Here is a 19,621-nt window from a genome sequence, read left to right on the forward strand (position 1 = left end):
GTACTTAGCTTCCCTATTAACCTTATTCTATAGTAGGAGTCCTAGCTTATACAGTTACCTATCTAGACTTGGTAATCTGGAATAAGGCTATAACTCAGCTTAATTAGGGAGTTTTATATTTAGTTATCTAAGCTTATATATAGTTCGTTATAACTATTAACCAATTATATATATCAATTATTTTATCTCTTTAATACTTATCTACCTAGTTATTCTAGTGTTCCTACATATATTAGATATTATATATAGTCTCCTAGGAATTATATTCTATACAAATCAGCTATTAGGCTTCTATACAATTCTAATTAACTAAAATCGTTAGTTGATATTATTATTTAACTATAAATATTAGTACACTAATTAATATATATATAGTAGCGTTGCAGCTATAAAATCATAGATAAGAGTAACTATTTATCCCAATAGTAATTAACAACTATAGCCTAAGTGATATAATAGCTTATAATTTCTATCTAGCTATTAGTCTATATATAACTATATGTAGGCTCTGTTAGATACTAATTATATTATAGAACTTTCTAAAACATAGTGGTAAGCTGGGGACTTTAATCTAAAATAATCTAGATAATCGAACCTATTAGTAAATATAGTTAATAAATAGTTATGAAGTTTCTCTATTATTAGTTGTCTTATATTCAAATAGGATACCTTAGAAAGTTAACTGACTATCATTAGTACTTTATTAAAGCCATAATAGTCCTTTATGAATAACTAGCAGCCAATTAAGATATATTACTATAGATAGAAAGGGATAGAAAGTATTATAGAAATCTGAGAGGTAGATTATATTAAATATTTCTTTAATTAGATAGTTATAGTAGTATATAATATTAACCTTCTACTTAGGCTAGTAAACGATGCTTAGATAAGCTTTCCTATTTGATTTTTTCGTAGGTATATAGTTAATTGTTACTAGTAGGCGTTTAGCTTCTTGACTATTATAACAATACATCTAACTACTATCTCCTAGAGCCATCTAGCATCTCAAAGTCACACTCCCAGCCCGGTTTCGAGCACTAATGTTAGATCCCATAGTGTAATACTTGTCTACCTTAGTTAGACCCAATATTTCAACATTAATACTGCCTCGACATCTAGCATTAGTATAACCCTAAGGAGTCTAGCCCTTAAGGATTTTTACCGTTGAGCTTAGTCCACTAACAAGGAATGACTCCCTGGGGGTGTCTAAGTCGTAACAATAATGCTTCTTATAATAATAGTAGATAGACTACTAGAGTTATAGGTATCTAGAGTTTGTAATATTCAAATTCAAGAGATTTGAAAGTAGACGACGGCGTTGGGCTCGCCATATCTAAAGTATTTAAGTCTATAGTGATCTATTAAAATAAGGTAGAGGAGTAATTATTTTAGCCCCTATAGCTATACTCTCTATTTCTATAAGGCATAGATGATTATAAGTATTTCTTTATTCCAGATATTAAAGTTATATTTTATGGGATTTATAGCCTGTAGGGAAGTCGATTAGATACTAGAATCCGTTAAACTTCTATAGGATTATAGCGCTAATGACTCTATCTATAGCATCAGTTTTAAATATAATTCTCTAGATTACGATTATAATAACTAAGGATAGCGGTTATAGGCCTTTTAACTAGCTTTATTACTATTAACATTAGAAAAATAAAGAGAGTAGCAATAAGGATCATAAAGCCTTTAAAGGTATCCCTAGATATAGTTTCAAGTAGCCTCTGGTTCCTAAGTAGTAAGCTTGTAGAGGGGGTAGGTAATATCTAAGCTAAATATCTCTATATTCTTATACTCCCTGTCCCCTTAGGATAGTAGTAGAGTATATAGCTCTTGATAGAAGATATTAAGAGATTTATAGTATCCCCTGGGTGCTATATTTTATAGAACTTATTCTTTATCCTATAGATTAACTATAGGCGATAAGTTATATTGATTACATATGATCTAGTTAAGCTTATAGATATAAAGACCTCAGTACTTTAATTCATTTTGTAACGATAGAAGATAGTTGTGCTAATAGGAGTAATATCTATAGTAGTATATTCAGATATATTAGAGTCCTTTACCATTTTCTATTAAAAAGGAGAGTGAGGAGCTTTACGAAGGCTTTAGTAGTATACTATACCTTTGTCATAGCGATGTAATAATCCTACTTTTAAGTCTTGAAGTCCTTAAGTCGGAAGGGTTTAAGGATAAAGCTCCTAACTAGTAATCTAGATTTAGCTTAGGTTGTTATAGAATTTATTAGAGAAGATAGCTACTTTTAATACTACTGGGAAGGGGATTAGGAAGTTTATTATACTACTTAAACTATATCTTTTATAGAACCATATAGTATTTAAGATTAGTACTCAGTATTAAGATATCCTATCACTATTATCTATTAATAGTCAAGTTTATTAGAATTATATAAGTAATTAGACTCCTTAGTTTACTATTATACTCTTAAATATGGTATAACTTGGGAAGGGGAACTATATATAAATTTAGTATATAGAGATATACCTCCTAGCCTAACATAGAGACTTTCTTTACGCGTTTATATGCCTTGACTAGTCCTCTAGCTTCTCATTCTAGTTCCTCTAGGGCTTTTAGCATTTTTATTAGGCCTCTTATATAACTAGATCTTAGATCCAAAAAAAATCATTAAAAGGTTAGACTTCTATAGGTATATAGCCCTTATTTAGTAAGTTATATATATTTAGTAAGAAAATTATCAGAGTTAGGTTAGGTCTGTTATAAGAGCGTAGTATTGGCGCTCTATAGTAACCTATTTAATTCTTATCTATATATACGCTCTTTATGTTTAGCTACATTAGAATACTATAGTCTACATCTAGGTTTAGTATATGATTAGGGTCTAATCTTTTCAAGGGCCCCTCTAGTATACCAGGGAAAAATAAATAATATTAAATAGCTTAGGGATGTTAAAATAATAGTTTAGGTAATATTTTCGACCATTTCTACCCCCAAGCCACCGTTTTCTATCTATACCTTTCTCTAATTAATGCGCTCTCTTAGTGATTCTGGAAGCTAATTGACTAGGAGAGACTAGTGGTGGTGATCTATTCGATTACCCTATGATAGATATACATATATCTACATGCATAGAGGTAATAATAGCTATGTACAAAGAAATACTTATTAGGGTAGGTAGACACCCGTTGGTTAGGTGAAGAATGATGTTGCGGATGATAGTAATATAGTGGGAAAATGATACTAAGATAAGAGTGATTCAGTAGAAGACAAGCCATACTAATTATTTCTAGAATTAGTCTAAAACCATAGTTCATTCGTACTTATAAAACTAAAGAAGTAGGGTCAATTATATGTAATATGTGATAGCATGATAATAGTCCTAAATAGCTTTCTTTATAACAGAGACCGTCTAATCTATAACATGGGCACCCTTCCTATAGCGAATAACCTCACGTGCTGTAATATTTAGGCAACTAAACGAATGAGAGAGTAGTTTCAGATAGATTAAGCGTTTCAGGTACTATAAATAAATTAACTAACAAGAAGGGGGTAAAAAATATATAAAGAGTACATAAATCGCTTTACTAATTTAGTACCAAACCTAATGTAGCTTACTATTATAATCTAGATAATGTGGTCTTAGGCAAATAAAGGGAGGGTACATTACGCGTATTAAATTATTTAGTTTTGTTTTCCCTCGCTTTATAACTGTTCATCTATCCTTTAGACCCGTTTACCTAACTTCTACTTCAAAAGTATTATTAATAATAATATTAGACTAACAATAAGCCTCTTATAACTCATACTAGCCGTTTACACGCCTTGGCTAGAGAGGGAACGCCTGCTCCTCCTTCGCTAGTATAGGTATAACTTACCTATGCCACGCCCCTTATTTTATAGATTTAGTCCTACATACTATATTCTTGAACTATATTAACTAAGTTTAGAAAAGAGCTACGTAGATAAGGAGGGATAGATTTTAGACCAATTTATAGTAATCTACGAATATAATAGGTTTAAAAAAGATTAAGGCTATTATTACGAAAATATGTCTAACTACTTTATGTGTTCTTTTTATTGCTACGTTTTAAGGTTATTTTAGATACTAATTACCCTTAGATTAACTATATAATAGTTAGGCATTATGTGGATCTAGTTAAAATATTTAATTAGATATATACTTTAGAACTATAATAAGGATCCAAAGGGCTCGTTAGTTAAGAGTACTATTACCCTATATATAGGCTAATAACCTCCATAATAGGGCTAGTATGACTATAATGACTTGAAATAGTCTAACGAATGTTAATACTAATTTCTTAGTAAATTTAACTTGAGATTCTAGGTTAACAAATTATTCAGGTCCTTATACTTAAAGATTCAACCATTGTATTATTATTATTATTATTATTTGGTCTATAAGTTAGTAGCGTTTTACCGGTATTTCTCTAGTTATTTACAGAGGATTTTTAAGCTTAATATTTATCTTTATAGTTAGGACCTCTCCTTAGTATAGACTATCCTTAGCCTATTGGTAAAACGCAGTTAATAACCTTTCAATATATAACAAGTAATATTGTTCTAACATTAACAAGGGTAAAAAAGGTAAACTTATCTAAAATAATCCCTTATAGAGGACTATATCTTAATTTAACCTTATTATAGAAGATATTAGTAAGCTTAGTAGCTAACGTGTAGTCGGCAAGCGAGTCACCCATGTAAGCGACACTGCTCACCCACCAACTATAACTATTTTAAGTCGATTTATTAGACTACCAACGCCATTAATTTCAATTTTCTACCTACTAGACCTATTAGGGCAATGCGTTCTTGTATGACCAACTTAGTTACAATCGCGGCATCGCCGAAGAGGGTGGAGTGGGGCATTTTGGGCTTCATTCGCCTGATTCCTTGACTCTATGGCCACTTCTATACTAAAGCTCTCTGGATGGGCTATGCGCTTAGTCGTTTTCTTAGGTTTTTGCTTTTGTACTACATTTTGTGCGCGTAAAGTGCGATTTTCCTCCGTTAGAATTGCTATACTATGCATCGCTAGTTAGCATACTTTGACTAGCTAATGGAACGCCCTACCTATTGGAGTAGGTAGACTTTATAATCCACGGCTAATCATACTTTTGATTAATGAAGCTTGTCGTTTCAATTGCTTAGGATTTGCTAGCGTTTTAGGGCTCTATGCGCTCAATCAACTGCCTAGTCAACTACCTAGGGGAGTAGGTGTCCGAATTAAATATTAAGTTTTGAAATGACCCTATCTAGATTATATGGCACCAAACCAGCTAATTCGAATGCGTTTTGGGTAGTTGACGGTTTAAAGGCTTACATGCGTGCATTTGGGAATTCCATAATGAAATCAAGCTTATCGATATGGTTAACGCCTACTCTAGTTTTGGCCTCAATTAGCCCCCTATATACGCGCTTTAGGGGGTAAAATAGCCTACATCTAGAGGCTATAATAGATACAACGAATGCGGAGGCATACAAATTAGAATAATGTCGTTTTTAGCGCATACTCAGTCAGAATCAGGAGCTAAATGACTACTATAGCCATCCGTAATAAGTAGTCGAAATTTATCCCTTATACGACTATCGAAATTTACCCTTATACGACTAGTCGTATAAGGGATAAATTGCCTTTCTAACCATCGTAGCGTAAGTTCGTCTATAGTCTACCTATTAGCGCTAGTATCAATTCGCTAACGACTAGGTAGGTCATCGTACTATGCATATTGTTAGTATACTAATGATTTGAAGATGACCCTTAGGGGGAGCACAAATCCCATCGCACCTATATATTCAATTGACGTGACTTATTCGCGGTTCCCTGGCTATAGGACACCCCTCCGACCATAGTATTCAGCTCTTATAATGCATTTATTAGTTGCAATTAGGCCTATTGCAAAGCCTATTTCGTCAACTGTGCGTCGTACAAGGTCAAACAATGGCTCAATGATGCGCCGATCTTCGCATAAAGCTCTTTAGTAATTATACCGTCGAGAATAGCGCGATTTGAGCTCTAGATGGCGAGTAGTATAGTTGTAGACGCATTTAGTCCCAATAGGGCTGACTATCACGCTTCACGCTCCCGTAATAGGATATTTGCCATTTCTCTAACCATTGATGGCCTAGGGGGAGATCCACGTGCGTCCATAGATAGAATCCATTGTAGGAGCGATTGCTCTTCTTCAGGAGTCAATTTATGATTATATATGCGCGTATCTTTGCGAAATTGGTGGCCATTGATGCGATCGCGGAGCGTTGTGTACGGTACGTCAAATATGCATGTAGCTTTGCGAATAGATGGAATTTCGCCATTCTGGAGGCTTTGATTGCAAGCTGGATTCTACCCTCTTGATCGACAGAATTTTGAGAATTTTGGCTGCGAATAGAGGGCATGGTGGATAGTTGAAATGAGGAAGCTGACGCGTTGGGTGATCGGGTGGCTTACATGGGCGACTCGCTTACCGACTACGTTACAACTATATTTAAAGTAGGGAAGAAGAGGGATTATTTTATATATTAACAAACAGTAACCAAAATTATATTGATACAATTACTATTATAACAAGAGTTATTAAATACTCGTAGAGTTTATTTGCCCGATGTCTTTACGTATAAATTGTTAGTAATCTTATAATAAAATCTATACTTGATTTATTGTATAATTAGGATGGAATTAGTAGTACTTTAACGTTCCTATAAGAGGGTTATTATAATATAGACTAATTAAGGTTTGATATACATTCTCTACCAGAGGGATATAGAAATAGTTATAGAAACATATACCTAATATACCTAATAGAATTAACTATCTACCTTCATCTAGCTTTAACCCTACTTTAATAGCTTTCTTTTACATCATGGTTCTTAAGACTTCGCCGTATAACTATAAAATAATTATAAAAAGGAAATTTCAAATAGATATAGTACTTAAATAGTAGTAATCTACTAGTAAAATAGTCCTAATACTTCTATTTAGAGCGTCTTAACTTACACCTCTCTTCTATGATAGGCTATTAGTTAGGTTAATTTTCCTACTCTAATACCTAACAATCAAATTAAAAGGCACAATTAATATGCCTAATAGCTATTAAGCGTTAGTTGGCTTTTAAAAGATCTAAATTAGTAATCTACTAGTATATTAATAGTAAATTAGGCTCCTTTTCAAGTACTATCTTTGATATTCAGAGGAATAGACAATTATAAAAAGTTCTTAGTCTAAGGTACTATAATTGATTTTTATAAATTTATAGGCCTAAAGGGTAACAGGAATAGTAATAGCTAAGCTTATTCGGTTAAGATAGCATATCTAGTATTGTTAGGTTAGATGTCTTAGTTTCCAAGTAGATCTACAACTATGGATTAAAGTATTTGAGTAGAGGCGTTGTAGTAAGTAATAGGGTTATAAAATATATCATACTCTTTTAGTTCTACTATATTTAGCCTCTTTCTATGTTTATCACCCTTAAGTAAGAATGTAAGTGGTAATGTAATAAGAGAAAATCTATCGGTAAATTATCTATAGAAAAATAAAACTTAACAATCAATCAATAGTTCATTCGCCCGATGTAGCTTGCTTTAGATACAGCCACTATGCGGGAGTGCTGTCAGCCCTGCCTGGCAGCCGAGATAATGACTCCCAGGGCCCAAAAGCGTCTAAAGTCCCTGGTTTAAACCATGCACGTGAGTTATAGTAGCTCTTTAGAATTTCTTATGAGATAATAGTATTAACTTATTAATAGTCTATTAGAATACTATATAGACTAATAATAGAACTAAGGAATTTAATATACCCTTAGTAAAATATAGACTTTAATAGTAGAGCCTATACTATCTTATCCTTTTAACTAGCTATATTAGGTGTAAAATATAATCTATTTATCTCCATTATAGATCTAAATATAGTAGTATACGTCTTATACGTTAAGTTTACAAAAATACTATAGTAGTCTATATAGAGATATAATATATTATCTTTCTTGGGTATAAAAAGAATAGGTATACCAGCTAGACTTTGGATTATATAGATTTATCTGGTTAAAATATTTTTATCAAATATTATCAGCTATTGACTCTGAGAGAGAGACAGAGAGAGTAAATTAAACTATAAGGGAGTGTAATATTTTTAATTATCTTGATCCTATGAACTATCTTTCTTAATAGTATAATATTCAAGTATTTACTCAAGAGAATATTGGTTTTATTGGGTCTAAAGGTAATTTATTTATAATATTTAGGTTAATATATATACGCTTATACTCTGGCATGACTCCGGTTTCAGGCCTCTTCATTAGTTGGTAGTGGTATAGGGGCCAGGACCAGTCCGGACTATTCACGTAGTTTCCTACCCTATTTATTCCTTTTACGAATTCTAACTATAGTCTAAACTTTATACGTACTACGACTGACCCTTCTAGCGGTCGTATTTAGTATGTACTACCTGGACATGTTTACTTTTTCCAAGAGTTTTAGACAAAAACCAAAGCTAACCCTTATCCGATGACCTGACTAATTTTCCTATACGAACGATTTTTCTTTTACCTTGCCCTTTATTGCAATTTATGTTAACCTATAAATTCAATGACATATCTATTCGTTCGGTTAGAAGAAATAAAACTATAATCTATATGTAGATCTGTTATATTCTTATATATAATACCAAGGGCTATAATTAAGTTTAGTAGAGAAAGCTAGGCCTCTTTCTTATTCCTCTATAATATGTTTTTGGTATAGTAAGATAGGCATAGAACTATAGATCTTATTTGGGTCGCTAGTGAGTAGTACTTTCAAGCTATCTTATAATAACGTTAGATTCTAACCATTTTAGTATTTTGGATTCTTAAGACTCTTGGTCTATTCCTTAAACGTAAAAATCCCAAGCGACCCGTCCACCCCAAAACATACATTTTTATAACTCGATTAATCTTTCAAAGTGTTAATTTTGTTTGATTATTGGTTTGATACTACTATAATATCTAAGAGATACTGTGAACTAATTTAAACAAGAATAAATAATTATTTTTTCATTACTAAAAAATACATCTGAGGGCGCCAAATATAGGTATCTCAACCACTGAATATTCTTGATCCTTTAAACCCCATAAACTGGTTATATATGACCTGGATAGCACTAGGCGACAATTAAATAATATATAAACATATTGTTGCTGAGCTGAATTATAAAATTCATCGAAGTTACTATGGTGTATGGGGTGGGCGAGTCGCTTGGGCTTTACGTTATCGTTTTGGCCTAGTTAATAGGTTTCTACCCTAACAATAACTAGACCTAGCTTCAAGTCACTAATCTACTATCTATGTAATGGCTGATAGCTAACCTCCGTTATCTTGGTGAATACTCGGAATAATTTAGTATTTAGTTTTCAATCTCCAATAAATCCCACTAAATCCCATCATAGGCTAACGTATAGTTAATAGTATCGTAATAACAAGATACAAGGCAGGGAGAGGCAAACGCATGGGTATACGGTAAATATTTGGTCTAGTTTATCTAATAGGTCGTGCCGGGTGTCAAATAAATCATGATAGCACCTAGAGTAATCGAGATTGCTAAGAGATAGTTAACTAATTTCAATTCTACATATATTTAGTTGATCCTAGGATCTCTGGTTGGTGAGATAACACAAAGAACCAAGAAAAAATGCATTTACTGCAGTGTTTCAAAGTAGAAGGTTGCTTATGGAATATGTTTGAATGTTATCCTATGATCTTAGTACATAGTGGTCTTAGTAGTAGTATGGTGACGGTAGTTAACTCTGGCACGGTGGCACCTCAAGCAAGCTAAATATCACCCATTTGCTCGCCCCGACCAGTCCCTTCTAGTCTCGCCTTGATCCTAGAGGTGTTACTAGTATTGTAGATTATGCTGTTTGATACTCTCAGGTAGCCCTGAGTGAGAAGAAGCTGACTCATACAATCCCGAGAATGAAAGCGTGGATCCAACGCCAGTGGTATTTATGCTAAGGCCGGCTCCACTAAAATCGAACCCCTTACCTCTTTTGTCAGACCGAGTCTTCGTGCAAGGACAGGGGCCAATTTCAACAAGATGTACAGAATTGGGCCAAGAGGAACCAAATCGTGATTTCAATCGCACCAGTCCCAGAAAGATCTCCAGCCTCCTAGGCAAATTGACGCCAAGCCACTCGATTCAAGCGCTAGCTTCAATGATGGTGAAGATCACCCGTCTTATCCCATTATTGTTCCACATTCTTGTCATCATGCGTCTCCTGCGTTCCCCTTGAACCCCTGGAATATATTTAGAGCTTGGCCCTGTTCAAAAAATTTCTTGCATGCAGCGGTGGCTCCTACGCTTCGAAGCACCTAGCATCGTTGAGAGTCCTGACAGTCATGTCTAGTCACATAAAGTTCACAGAGCCGGTTTCGAGGAAAGGATCAAACGAACTCTCAAGGAGGAACCTGGGAGAAAAGGGCTCGGCACGAAGAGCGCCGTCTCCCGGAAGTGAAATTGTTTACCCTACAGGATGGAGACTCATCCTTACCACGATAGGGTAAATTTCCAGCTAAGTGCCCGAGGGCTGCTGGATGGCAAAGACTTACCAATTATTTGGCAATAGGCTCCTGATTGGTTTTTTTCTCTCCAATTTGGATGTTACTATTGTAAGCTCGTCTCTCACGAGTATCACAGATAGCCTGGAAGGGTTCGAGAAGAGAAGCTGGATTGTCACTGGATATTTGGCCACTTACACAGGTATGACCGACCCATAATGCAACTGATTGTAATTGTTCCCTTTGCCTCGTGCCCTTGCAAAGAATTAGTTCTATCTATTTCGACACGCCTTGCCACTCACTATCTTCGTCCTTTATAACTGATCTTAACCCTTTTCTAGGTTCCATGGCAATATGGACCAAGGTCAGCGATATAGTTGGGAGGAAACATGCCACAATTGCCGCACTTGTGATTCTGTTCGCGTTCTCTCTTGGATGTGGGTGCGCCCGGACAGTCAATCAACTGTGAGGTCTATGGAAGGCTATACTGGCCAACGTTCAACAACTAACCCTGTTGGCGCAGAATAATACTACGAGCATTACAAGGAATAGGGGGCGCTGGTTCATACGCACTGGCAATCCTATGCACCTACGAGATAGCCCCTAAAACGAAGCTTCCTACCTACAGCGGTCTCATGTCATTCTGCCTTGCCCTTGCATCTTTGACAGGCCCAATAATCGGAGGTGCCTTTGCACAACACTCGGCCTGGAGATGGGTTTTTCTCATCAAGTATGTGAGGGTCTATTGGCTCCGTATATTGAATTGCGTCAACTAATCATTGTTTTCAGCGCTCCGCTGTGCGCTATTGCGATCATTGTTATTGTTATCGCGATGCCTAATAACTTTGGTCTTGACCAGCACACTCCCTCATTCAGAACGCGAGCGTCATATCGCTCATTTGCTAATCTTGATCTCGTGGGATCGCTTCTGATGATGACTGGCTCGTTTTTGATAGTCGCCGTCTTGAATGAAACAGAATTGGCGTTTTCATGGTCTTCGATGGAGGCGATTGCACTCCTTGTGCTATCGAGCGTTTCCTGGCTTGCTTTCTTTGCCTGGGAATGGCACATCTCGGGCACGCCGGGGAAAGACCCCATATTTCCTATGCGATGGCTTTTTGATCGTCCATGGCTGGGTATCCTCATGTGAGCCAAATCCACGCTTACTTTGATGGAGCGATCCACTCTGACAGACAATTTCCCAAGTTCCGCTTTTGTCACCGGTGCACCGTTCAACGTCGTCCTAGTCTATGTTCCACAGCAAGCTCAAATCCTGCTAGGCAAGTCGCCTCTTGATTCTGGTATCTACTTGATTGGATACTCGGCTGTTGCAGCTGTTGCCGCGGCCCTTGCCAATATCGCTAGCTCCAGAGGACGCATCCCATTCGTCTACTCTCTACTCGTCGGCTGCGCAATCCACACCGTCGGTGTGGGACTTCTTTCAACTGTTGCCACTTCGGAGGGCTTTCAAGTGACAGATATTGTCTATGAGATTATTGCTGGTGCAGGAATAGGGCTGACGATGGGTATCTTGATGCTCTCAATACCATACATAGTCGAGGACAGAGACATCGGTAGGCCCTCCCGCTGAGCAACTCGCCGATGCTAGCTTACATATTGACTTGCTATTTTTTTCTCTCAATATAGCGATTGCCACTGGCGCTGTGATCCAGTTCCGATTCCTAGGTGGTGCTATCAGCCTCGCTATCGCATCTAATATCCTCAATGGCAATCTGGCGCATCGTTTGCAAGGTATTCTGTCCTCGCATGAACTGCATCTTTTCCTTGAGAATGTGAGGTCGATTGGATATCTATCTCCGGATCTACAGGAGGACGTGAAGAATGTCTTCGCCTCTAGCTATAGTACGCAGCTGAAGGTCATGATCGGATTCGCGGCCGCTCAGCTACCGGCAATTCTGCTACTATTGAAGCCCGGCCGCCAGCTTGCGGCTGACAGAGTACATTCAGGATAACAACGGCGGCACCCTGGTCTTACCGCTAGTTGTTTCAGATGTCCTGCTTGGTGGAGGGCTCATGCTCGCGCTGACAGGGCAAGGTGGATCAGGTGATTTTGTCTCGATCTCGAACCGGATTCGGTTTACCTCGATGCGTGAGCTAGTAGTTTAATAATATCTAATTGAATTAGTTGATGTATTGGCGCTATTTCCGACATGGGAGCGACGCGATGACGGGGTTCTATAGCAAGTGCGAGCTCAACCGTTCACCGTAGCCCGAGCGTTGCACCGATATATATTCACTGCCACCGGGAAGAACCCGCCCGGGGGGGGGAGAGAGAAAAAAGAAAAAGAAAAAGAAAAAAATGAAAAAATGAAAAAATGGATAGAACTAAGATTTGTCAATATCCATGGGATCGTCGTCAAGGTCATCGGTGTTAGTCTCCCTGCTCTGCTTGCTCTGCTTGCTCGCCGAAGTGGCCGAAGTGGAACTCCGTCTCTCAGACCTGGCCCGCGCTCTGAAATCCTCAATCGCTCTCCTTGTCCAGTCGGACTCCCTCGGCACCGTCAACGACGAAGCATCCTGGTATAGAACCAGTTCTTTGCCCGCCGAACTCGCCGATTTCGGGATCGACATCATCTGGGCGATGCCCGGGAGAAAGATTAGCGCGTCCCCTTCGGTGGTGTTATCTTCGGCCAGCTCGCGATCGAGGTCGTAAATGTACGTGGTCGTCTTGGTGTCGTCCAGGAGCATCGGATCGTGGTCACCGGGCGCAGGGGAGGGATCTGCCAGGAAGAAGAAGAATGTGTCAACCTCGTCTGCGACGTGGGCCAGGGCGCATCATCATCATCCTACCCAGCAGGTGCATGCGACCGAGTCTCTTGGCTAAGGGCTGCGCGCCATCGGGATCACCCTCGGCCGGGCGTTTCTTCGGTACCCCATCTTTCGCCATCCAACCCGTCTCTTCGGGTTGGCCCGATCGCGAATTGTCGTCGTCGTCGTCGTCTTCGTTGGTCGCGTGGGGTGGCTCGATGCGCGGACGGAGGAGGAAGTTGACTCATCTGGACTGCCACACCTTTCCTTCCTCTTCCTCTTCCTTCTGCACCACCACCACCACCACCACTGCCACCACTCCCACCCCCCCCAAGATGGCCTCCAACGATGGTCCCCACTGGACGGCCCAGCGAGTGCGCGATACCTTCCTGGACTATTTCCAGCAAAATGGTCACTCCTTTGGTGTGTTGCTACCCCGCCACCCGAGAATTTTTTTTTGGGCTCTTGCCTTTCCGTTGCCCTGACTGACCCGCTGCTGCTCAGTTGCCTCCTCCCCTGTCGTGCCCCTGTCAGACCCGACGCTGCTCTTCACCAATGCGGGCATGAACCAGTTCAAATCTATCTTCCTGGGCACCGTCGACCCACAGTCCGATTTTGCCAAGTTGAAACGCGCCGTGAACTCGCAAAAGGTAGGATTCATTCATCCCCAGCCGTAGGCCCGGCCGAGGTTAATCATCGTTCTAGTGTCTACGTGCGGGCGGAAAGCATAATGTGAGTGTGACCGATGGCGTTCCACAGGGGGAGGTAGGATGCTGACCAGCCTAGGATTTGGATGATGTTGGAAAGGACAGTTATCACCATGTGAGCGTTCCCGTGAGACATTTGCCCAGTCTGAGTGAGATACTGACCGCTGTCAAACGCCCAGACCTTCTTCGAGATGCTCGGTAACTGGAGCTTCGGCGACTACTTCAAGAAAGAAGCAATCTCCTACTCCTGGACCCTCTTGACCAAGGTATACGGACTCGATCCGGACCGTCTTTACGTTACCTATTTCGAGGGCGATGAAGCGGGTGGTCTGGAGCCCGACCTAGAGGCCAAAGAGCTGTGGAAGTCCGTGGGGGTCCCAGAATCTCACATCCTCCCCGGGAACATGAAGGACAACTTCTGGGAGATGGGTGACCAAGGCCCCTGTGGACCTTGCAGCGAGTTGCACTATGATCGGATCGGCGGGCGCAATGCAGCGCACCTGGTCAACCAAGACGACCCTAATGTTCTCGAAATCTGGAACAACGTGTTTATCCAGTACAACCGCGAGCCGGATCGCTCCCTGCAACCCCTCCCGAACAAACACATCGACACAGGGCTGGGATTCGAACGCCTGGTGTCCATCCTGCAAGATAAATCGTCGAATTACGATACGGATGTCTTCACCCCGATTTTCGAGGCCATTCGACAAGTGACTGGAGCTCGCGAGTACCAGGGCAAATTCGGTGCGGAGGACCCTGACGGGATTGACACAGCGTACCGGGTCGTTGCGGACCATGTTCGGACCCTCATGTTTGCCATCTCAGATGGGGTGATCCCCAACAATGAGGGTCGCGGATATGTGATTCGCCGGGTGCTACGCAGAGGCGCGCGGTATGCTCGGAAATACTTCCAGGTGGAGATCGGAAATTTCTTCTCGAGACTCGTACCGACGGTGGTGGATCAACTGGGGGGCATGTTCCCCGAGCTCCAACGAAAGCAGCAAGATGTCATGGAGATTTTGGACGAGGAAGAGTTGTCATTCGCCAAGACCCTGGATCGGGGCGAGCGGCAGTTTGAGCAGTACGCTCAGCAAGCCAAGGTCAAGGGATCTGATCAACTACATGGAGCCGATGTCTGGCGGCTGTATGATACCTTTGGCTTCCCAGTCGACCTGACCCGCATTATGGCCGAGGAACGCAACCTTCGGATTGATGACACCCAGTTTGAGGAAGCAAGACTGCGCGCCAAGGAAGCCAGCAAGGGCCAGAAGAAGGCTGCCACACAAACAGTGAAACTCGATGTCCATGACCTGGGGAAACTAGAGAAGATGAATGACGTCCCAAAAACGGATGACTCCGCTAAATTTGCCAAGGGCAACATCACTGCTTCCATCAAGGCGATTTACCATGGAAAAACATTCTGCAGTGGCACCGACAGTATCCCTGATGGAGAGCAGATTGGCCTAATTCTGGATCGTACAAACTTCTACGCCGAACAAGGTGGTCAGGAAAACGACACCGGCCGGATTGTCATCGATGGACAGACGGAGCTGGAGGTTGGTGATGTTCAAGTCTACGCAGGCTACGTGCTCCACACCGGCTTCATGAAGTACGGGTCATTTTCCGTGGGCGATACTGTCATCTGTGAATACGACGAACTTCGCCGCTGGCCCATCCGCAACAACCATACTGGCACCCACATTCTAAATTTTGCCCTTCGAGAGGTTCTGGGAGATGGCGTGGACCAGAAAGGCTCCCTCGTGGCGGCCGAGAAGCTCCGATTTGACTTCTCTCACAAGTCCGCCGTTTCAGATGCGGAGTTAGAAAAGATCGAAGCCAAGTCGACCGAGTATATCCGGCAGAACTGCGCGGTCTACGCCCAAGAGGTTCCTCTGGCAACCGCCCAGCAAATTTGCGGACTCAGAGCTGTTTTCGGCGAGACTTACCCAGATCCTGTCCGCGTTGTCTCCGTTGGGGTCGAACTGGAAGAAATCCTGAAGAATGTCCAGGACCCTCGGTGGAGAGAGGTCAGCATTGAATTATGTGGTGGAACGCATGTACAGAAGACAGGTGATATCAAGGATTTGATTATCTTGGAAGAAAGCGGCATCGCCAAGGGTATTCGCCGAATCATCGCCGTCACGGGCGAGGAGGCCCACGAGGTGCAGCGGGTCGCGGAGGAGTTTGGGAAGCGCATTGACCGACTGGATGGCCTACCCCTCGGACCCGAGAAAGAGCAGGACGCCAAGCAGATACAGGTGGATCTGAACCAACTCACCATCTCTGCAATCCAGAAGGCAAGGCTCCGGGAACGCTTCCTCGCGATCAACAAGAAGATCCTCGATGGACAGAAAGCGCAACAAAAGTTGGAGTCCAAGAAGGCGCTGGAAACCATCACCTCTTACTTCCAGTCGCCCGATAACCAAGACAAGTCTTGGTTGGTAGCTCGGCTTCCCATCTCGGCCAATGCCAAGGCTGTCAGTGAGTCTCTCAATCACGTCAAATCCAAATTGCAGAACAAGACTGTGTATCTGCTGGCCGCAGACACGGAGCAAGGTCGGGTTGCGCACGGATGCTACGTTTCCAAGGTTAGATTATACCCACTCTTCTATTAATTTTAGCGACTGATGTTAACCTTCGCTGCAGGAGTTGAGTGACCAAGGCGCGTCGGCGAGCGATTGGGCCGCTGCTGTCTCCAGTGCGGTTGGAGGCAAGGCGGGAGGCAAAGGGCCAACGTCCATTGGCAACGGAACCAATCCGGACAAGGTTGATGAAGCCATTTCGCTGGCTTCGGATTACCTGAGCAAATTCAAGCTCTAGTCTACTCGGAGGTGGGACACTCTTGGAGAGAGCGTCGTGGTTCCGGGTAAATGTTTATCGCCAACATTATGTTATATCGATTTTGACATGAAGAAGAGAAAAGAATGAATTGAGGTCGTGTTCTTTGCGCCATAGCCACCGATTTAAGTTTGTTGTAGCAAAACCACCATTATTACATCTCTCCGCACTGGACAATCGTGACATCCTGATTCGGTCGGTCTTTCGTCGTCCGTGTCCGCTCAATCATGTGAACAACATCCATGCCGTCAATGACCTGGCCAAAAACCACATGTTTGTTGTTCAGGAATGGGGTTGGAGTGGTGGTGATAAAGAACTGGCAGCCGTTGGTGTTCGGGCCCGAGTTCTAAGCGACTCAGTCTCCCGTGTCGAACATGGAATGGAAAAAAAAGGACTTACTGCCATGCTCAAGAGCCCGGCCCGATCATGCTTCAGCGAGAAGTTCTCATCGGCGAACTTGGGGGTTCCGTAGATGGTACAGCTTCCCGATCCATCTCCGTTGACAAAATCGCCGCCTTGAATCATGAAATCCTTGATCACACGGTGGAACTTGCTCCCTTTGTAGCCCTGCGGCCGTCCCTGGGGGTTCTTACTCTCCCCGGTGCAGAATTGGCGAAAGTTCTCCGCCGTCCGCGGGGTGACATTGGCAAAGAGCTCCATCTTGACTCGACCGAGCGACTCGCCTAGGACGATTTAGTTGGGTTGGGACTCGGAGAGGGACAGCGGTTATAGATAACTCACCCCCCAGAGTAATGTCGAAGAAGACGACGGGGTTGGCGTCCGCCATGTGTAGAATATGATATGTAGATATGCTCGATGCGTGACTGGTGGGTTGGTGATTTGCCTTCTTTTTCTGGGTCCAATCAGTCCGTCTGTCCCGTGACCGCCACCCCAGATGCGGCTTACCTAAGAAGTTACCTTCCATTCCCGTCTCCACTTGGGATTTCCCTTCCTCTGACGACTCGACGTCTTAGTATTATTCTTTCTCAACCAACACAACATCCTTGAATGCCAGGCCGTCCTCGGTCTCGGCCATCCTCATCCAGGTTTGATTCCTGCCTGCCTCTGGGATTCCGTGTTGGCAGACTGCGTGTTCCCTCCATTCCCCCCTCTGTCAGCCAGCCTCCGCTGCATCTCGTCTCCTGAAGCGCGAAGGCATGCATATGCTCAACGGAGGATGAGACGTTAGAGCTCATTAACTGCCGGGAAGTTTTCAACCATCTTGACAACCATCACCTCCTTTCCCCCCACCCATTCTCCTTTCTTGATTACACCCCAACATGGCATCCACCACGACTACGGCTGCTGCCGCTGCTACCACGACTAGTAGTGGTGGAAATAACTCGGGCAACGCAACCAGCTCACCTCTACTTTTCTTCGTCGCTCTCGGCTTTGGGGTGGTGTTCACCAATTTATGGTAAGTCCAGTCGTTCGACGCCTGGAACGTCCGGGAGGGCATCAAACCCTCCTCGGAGCGGTCGGCGTTTGGATAAGATTATGCGTCTGATGAATATCCATGCAGGATTATCGTGGGAGTAAAATACTGTTTTCGTTACAACCAGCGAAATCGCCAACTTCGAGGAGAAGACACTGGAGAGCCCATTGACTTGGTGGCCATGCCGCGAACCCATCGACGACGGAGGGAAAAGAAGCTGATGACGATGGACGAAGTCAATGAGCGTTTCCCGCTTGTCAAATACAAAGTATGGAGGTCTTCTCGCGCAAACCAAGGCCTACCAACAGAAGGAGGGATCACGGCCCCGAATAGCAGGCCCCATAGTCTGAAAGACGACTCGGGTGTGGTCTCTGCACCGGGGGGTTTCGTGACAGCCGCAGTATCGCCATCCGAGAGCGCCAATGACCGGATGGAATCGAGCGCCTCACAAGCCTCGCAAGACCAACACGCCGAAAATTCGATACAGCCGACAGACGAAAAAGCGCGCACTGTGGCTGGTCTTCCTTCCGAGCAACACAGCATAGGTGCAAGCAATTCCCCGCAGGAATTTAAATGGCAGCACACTTTGGCCTCGGAGACCGTTGAGCCAGATGAAGAAGATGATGATGGCGACCAGATCCGCAATGCACTTCCTGCTGAACTCTTGCCAAATCCAGGGGACTCTTGTGCCATCTGTCTGGACCTGATTGATGATGATGACGATATAAGAGGCCTGACCTGTGGGCACGCTTTCCATGCCTCCTGTGTCGATCCCTGGCTGACGAGCCGGAGAGCTTGTTGTCCTCTGTGTAAGGCGGATTACTACACACCGAAACCCCGTGCGCCAGGCACGGAAAATCAGCCAACAGGAGACCGGCAAGGTCGTCGTCTTGTTGTGGCTAACCTGGATACTATTACGAGGCCATCTCCAACTGCTCGGACCGGGCATCGAGCGAATCCGTTCCGAGAGCAATTATTACCGGGGCGAATATTCCCACCGTCCCACCGAAGGAGGGACCGATCTGCTCCGCCGGATGGGCATTCGCAACAAACGCCTCACGAACTTCGCAGGGTGGATGAGCCGGGGAGCACTGAACAGCATACCTGGCCCCGCCTAGTCCCAAGTCGCCTTCGGGGGCTTCTCAATCGCACCGGTCGAGAGCAACCTCCGCCGCCTGATACGGGGTTGCCGCCTGCTGACCCTTCACGATCTGAGCGCCGGACGCCTCGCGAACTGGAAGCTGGTCCGGACTAATAATGGGTCGCTCACGAATCCTTCTCTGCCTGCTGAATCAACATCTGGAATGTTGACTGAGACGCCTGCTTCTTATTGTTGATGACT

The 19,621-nt window shown here is 42.8% G+C and overlaps 5 protein-coding genes across 5 annotated transcripts; 3 read left to right on the forward strand and 2 right to left on the reverse strand.

Moving 5' to 3' along the window:
* Nucleotides 1-10,566: 10,566 nt before the first annotated feature.
* On the forward strand, nt 10,567-12,503 carry N7474_002660 (uncharacterized protein; the record flags this gene model as incomplete). The annotated part of the gene is made up of 6 exons (XM_057194075.1): nt 10,567-10,732; nt 10,872-10,995; nt 11,054-11,246; nt 11,390-11,676; nt 11,737-12,085; nt 12,204-12,503. 6 exons carry the CDS (start codon nt 10,567-10,569, stop codon nt 12,501-12,503), a joined length of 1,419 nt encoding a protein of 472 aa, XP_057055430.1.
* A 373-nt stretch (nt 12,504-12,876) lies between these two features.
* Nucleotides 12,877-13,438, reverse strand: N7474_002661 (uncharacterized protein; the record flags this gene model as incomplete). The annotated part of the gene is made up of 2 exons (XM_057194076.1): nt 12,877-13,304; nt 13,342-13,438. 2 exons carry the CDS (start codon nt 13,436-13,438, stop codon nt 12,877-12,879), a joined length of 525 nt encoding a protein of 174 aa, XP_057055431.1.
* Nucleotides 13,439-13,634: 196 nt separating this feature from the next.
* On the forward strand, nt 13,635-16,826 carry N7474_002662 (alanine--tRNA ligase; the record flags this gene model as incomplete). Its single annotated transcript, XM_057194077.1, has 6 exons — nt 13,635-13,722; nt 13,804-13,949; nt 14,005-14,031; nt 14,086-14,121; nt 14,186-16,594; nt 16,653-16,826. The coding sequence occupies 6 exons, from the start codon at nt 13,635-13,637 to the stop codon at nt 16,824-16,826; spliced, it is 2,880 nt and encodes a 959-aa protein (XP_057055432.1).
* A 172-nt stretch (nt 16,827-16,998) lies between these two features.
* cyp3 (putative peptidyl-prolyl cis-trans isomerase) lies at nt 16,999-17,631 on the reverse strand (the record flags this gene model as incomplete). The annotated part of the gene is made up of 3 exons (XM_057194078.1): nt 16,999-17,190; nt 17,244-17,527; nt 17,586-17,631. 3 exons carry the CDS (start codon nt 17,629-17,631, stop codon nt 16,999-17,001), a joined length of 522 nt encoding a protein of 173 aa, XP_057055433.1.
* A 493-nt stretch (nt 17,632-18,124) lies between these two features.
* On the forward strand, nt 18,125-19,534 carry N7474_002664 (E3 ubiquitin-protein ligase RNF103; the record flags this gene model as incomplete). Its single annotated transcript, XM_057194079.1, has 2 exons — nt 18,125-18,261; nt 18,367-19,534. 2 exons carry the CDS (start codon nt 18,125-18,127, stop codon nt 19,532-19,534), a joined length of 1,305 nt encoding a protein of 434 aa, XP_057055434.1.
* Between the last annotated feature and the right edge of the window lie 87 nt (nt 19,535-19,621).

This window comes from Penicillium riverlandense (genome assembly GCF_028828495.1).
Source record: "Penicillium riverlandense strain IBT 135883 chromosome Unknown utg000002l_segment0_segment0, whole genome shotgun sequence".
NCBI classification, from domain to species: Eukaryota; Fungi; Ascomycota; class Eurotiomycetes; order Eurotiales; family Aspergillaceae; genus Penicillium; species Penicillium riverlandense.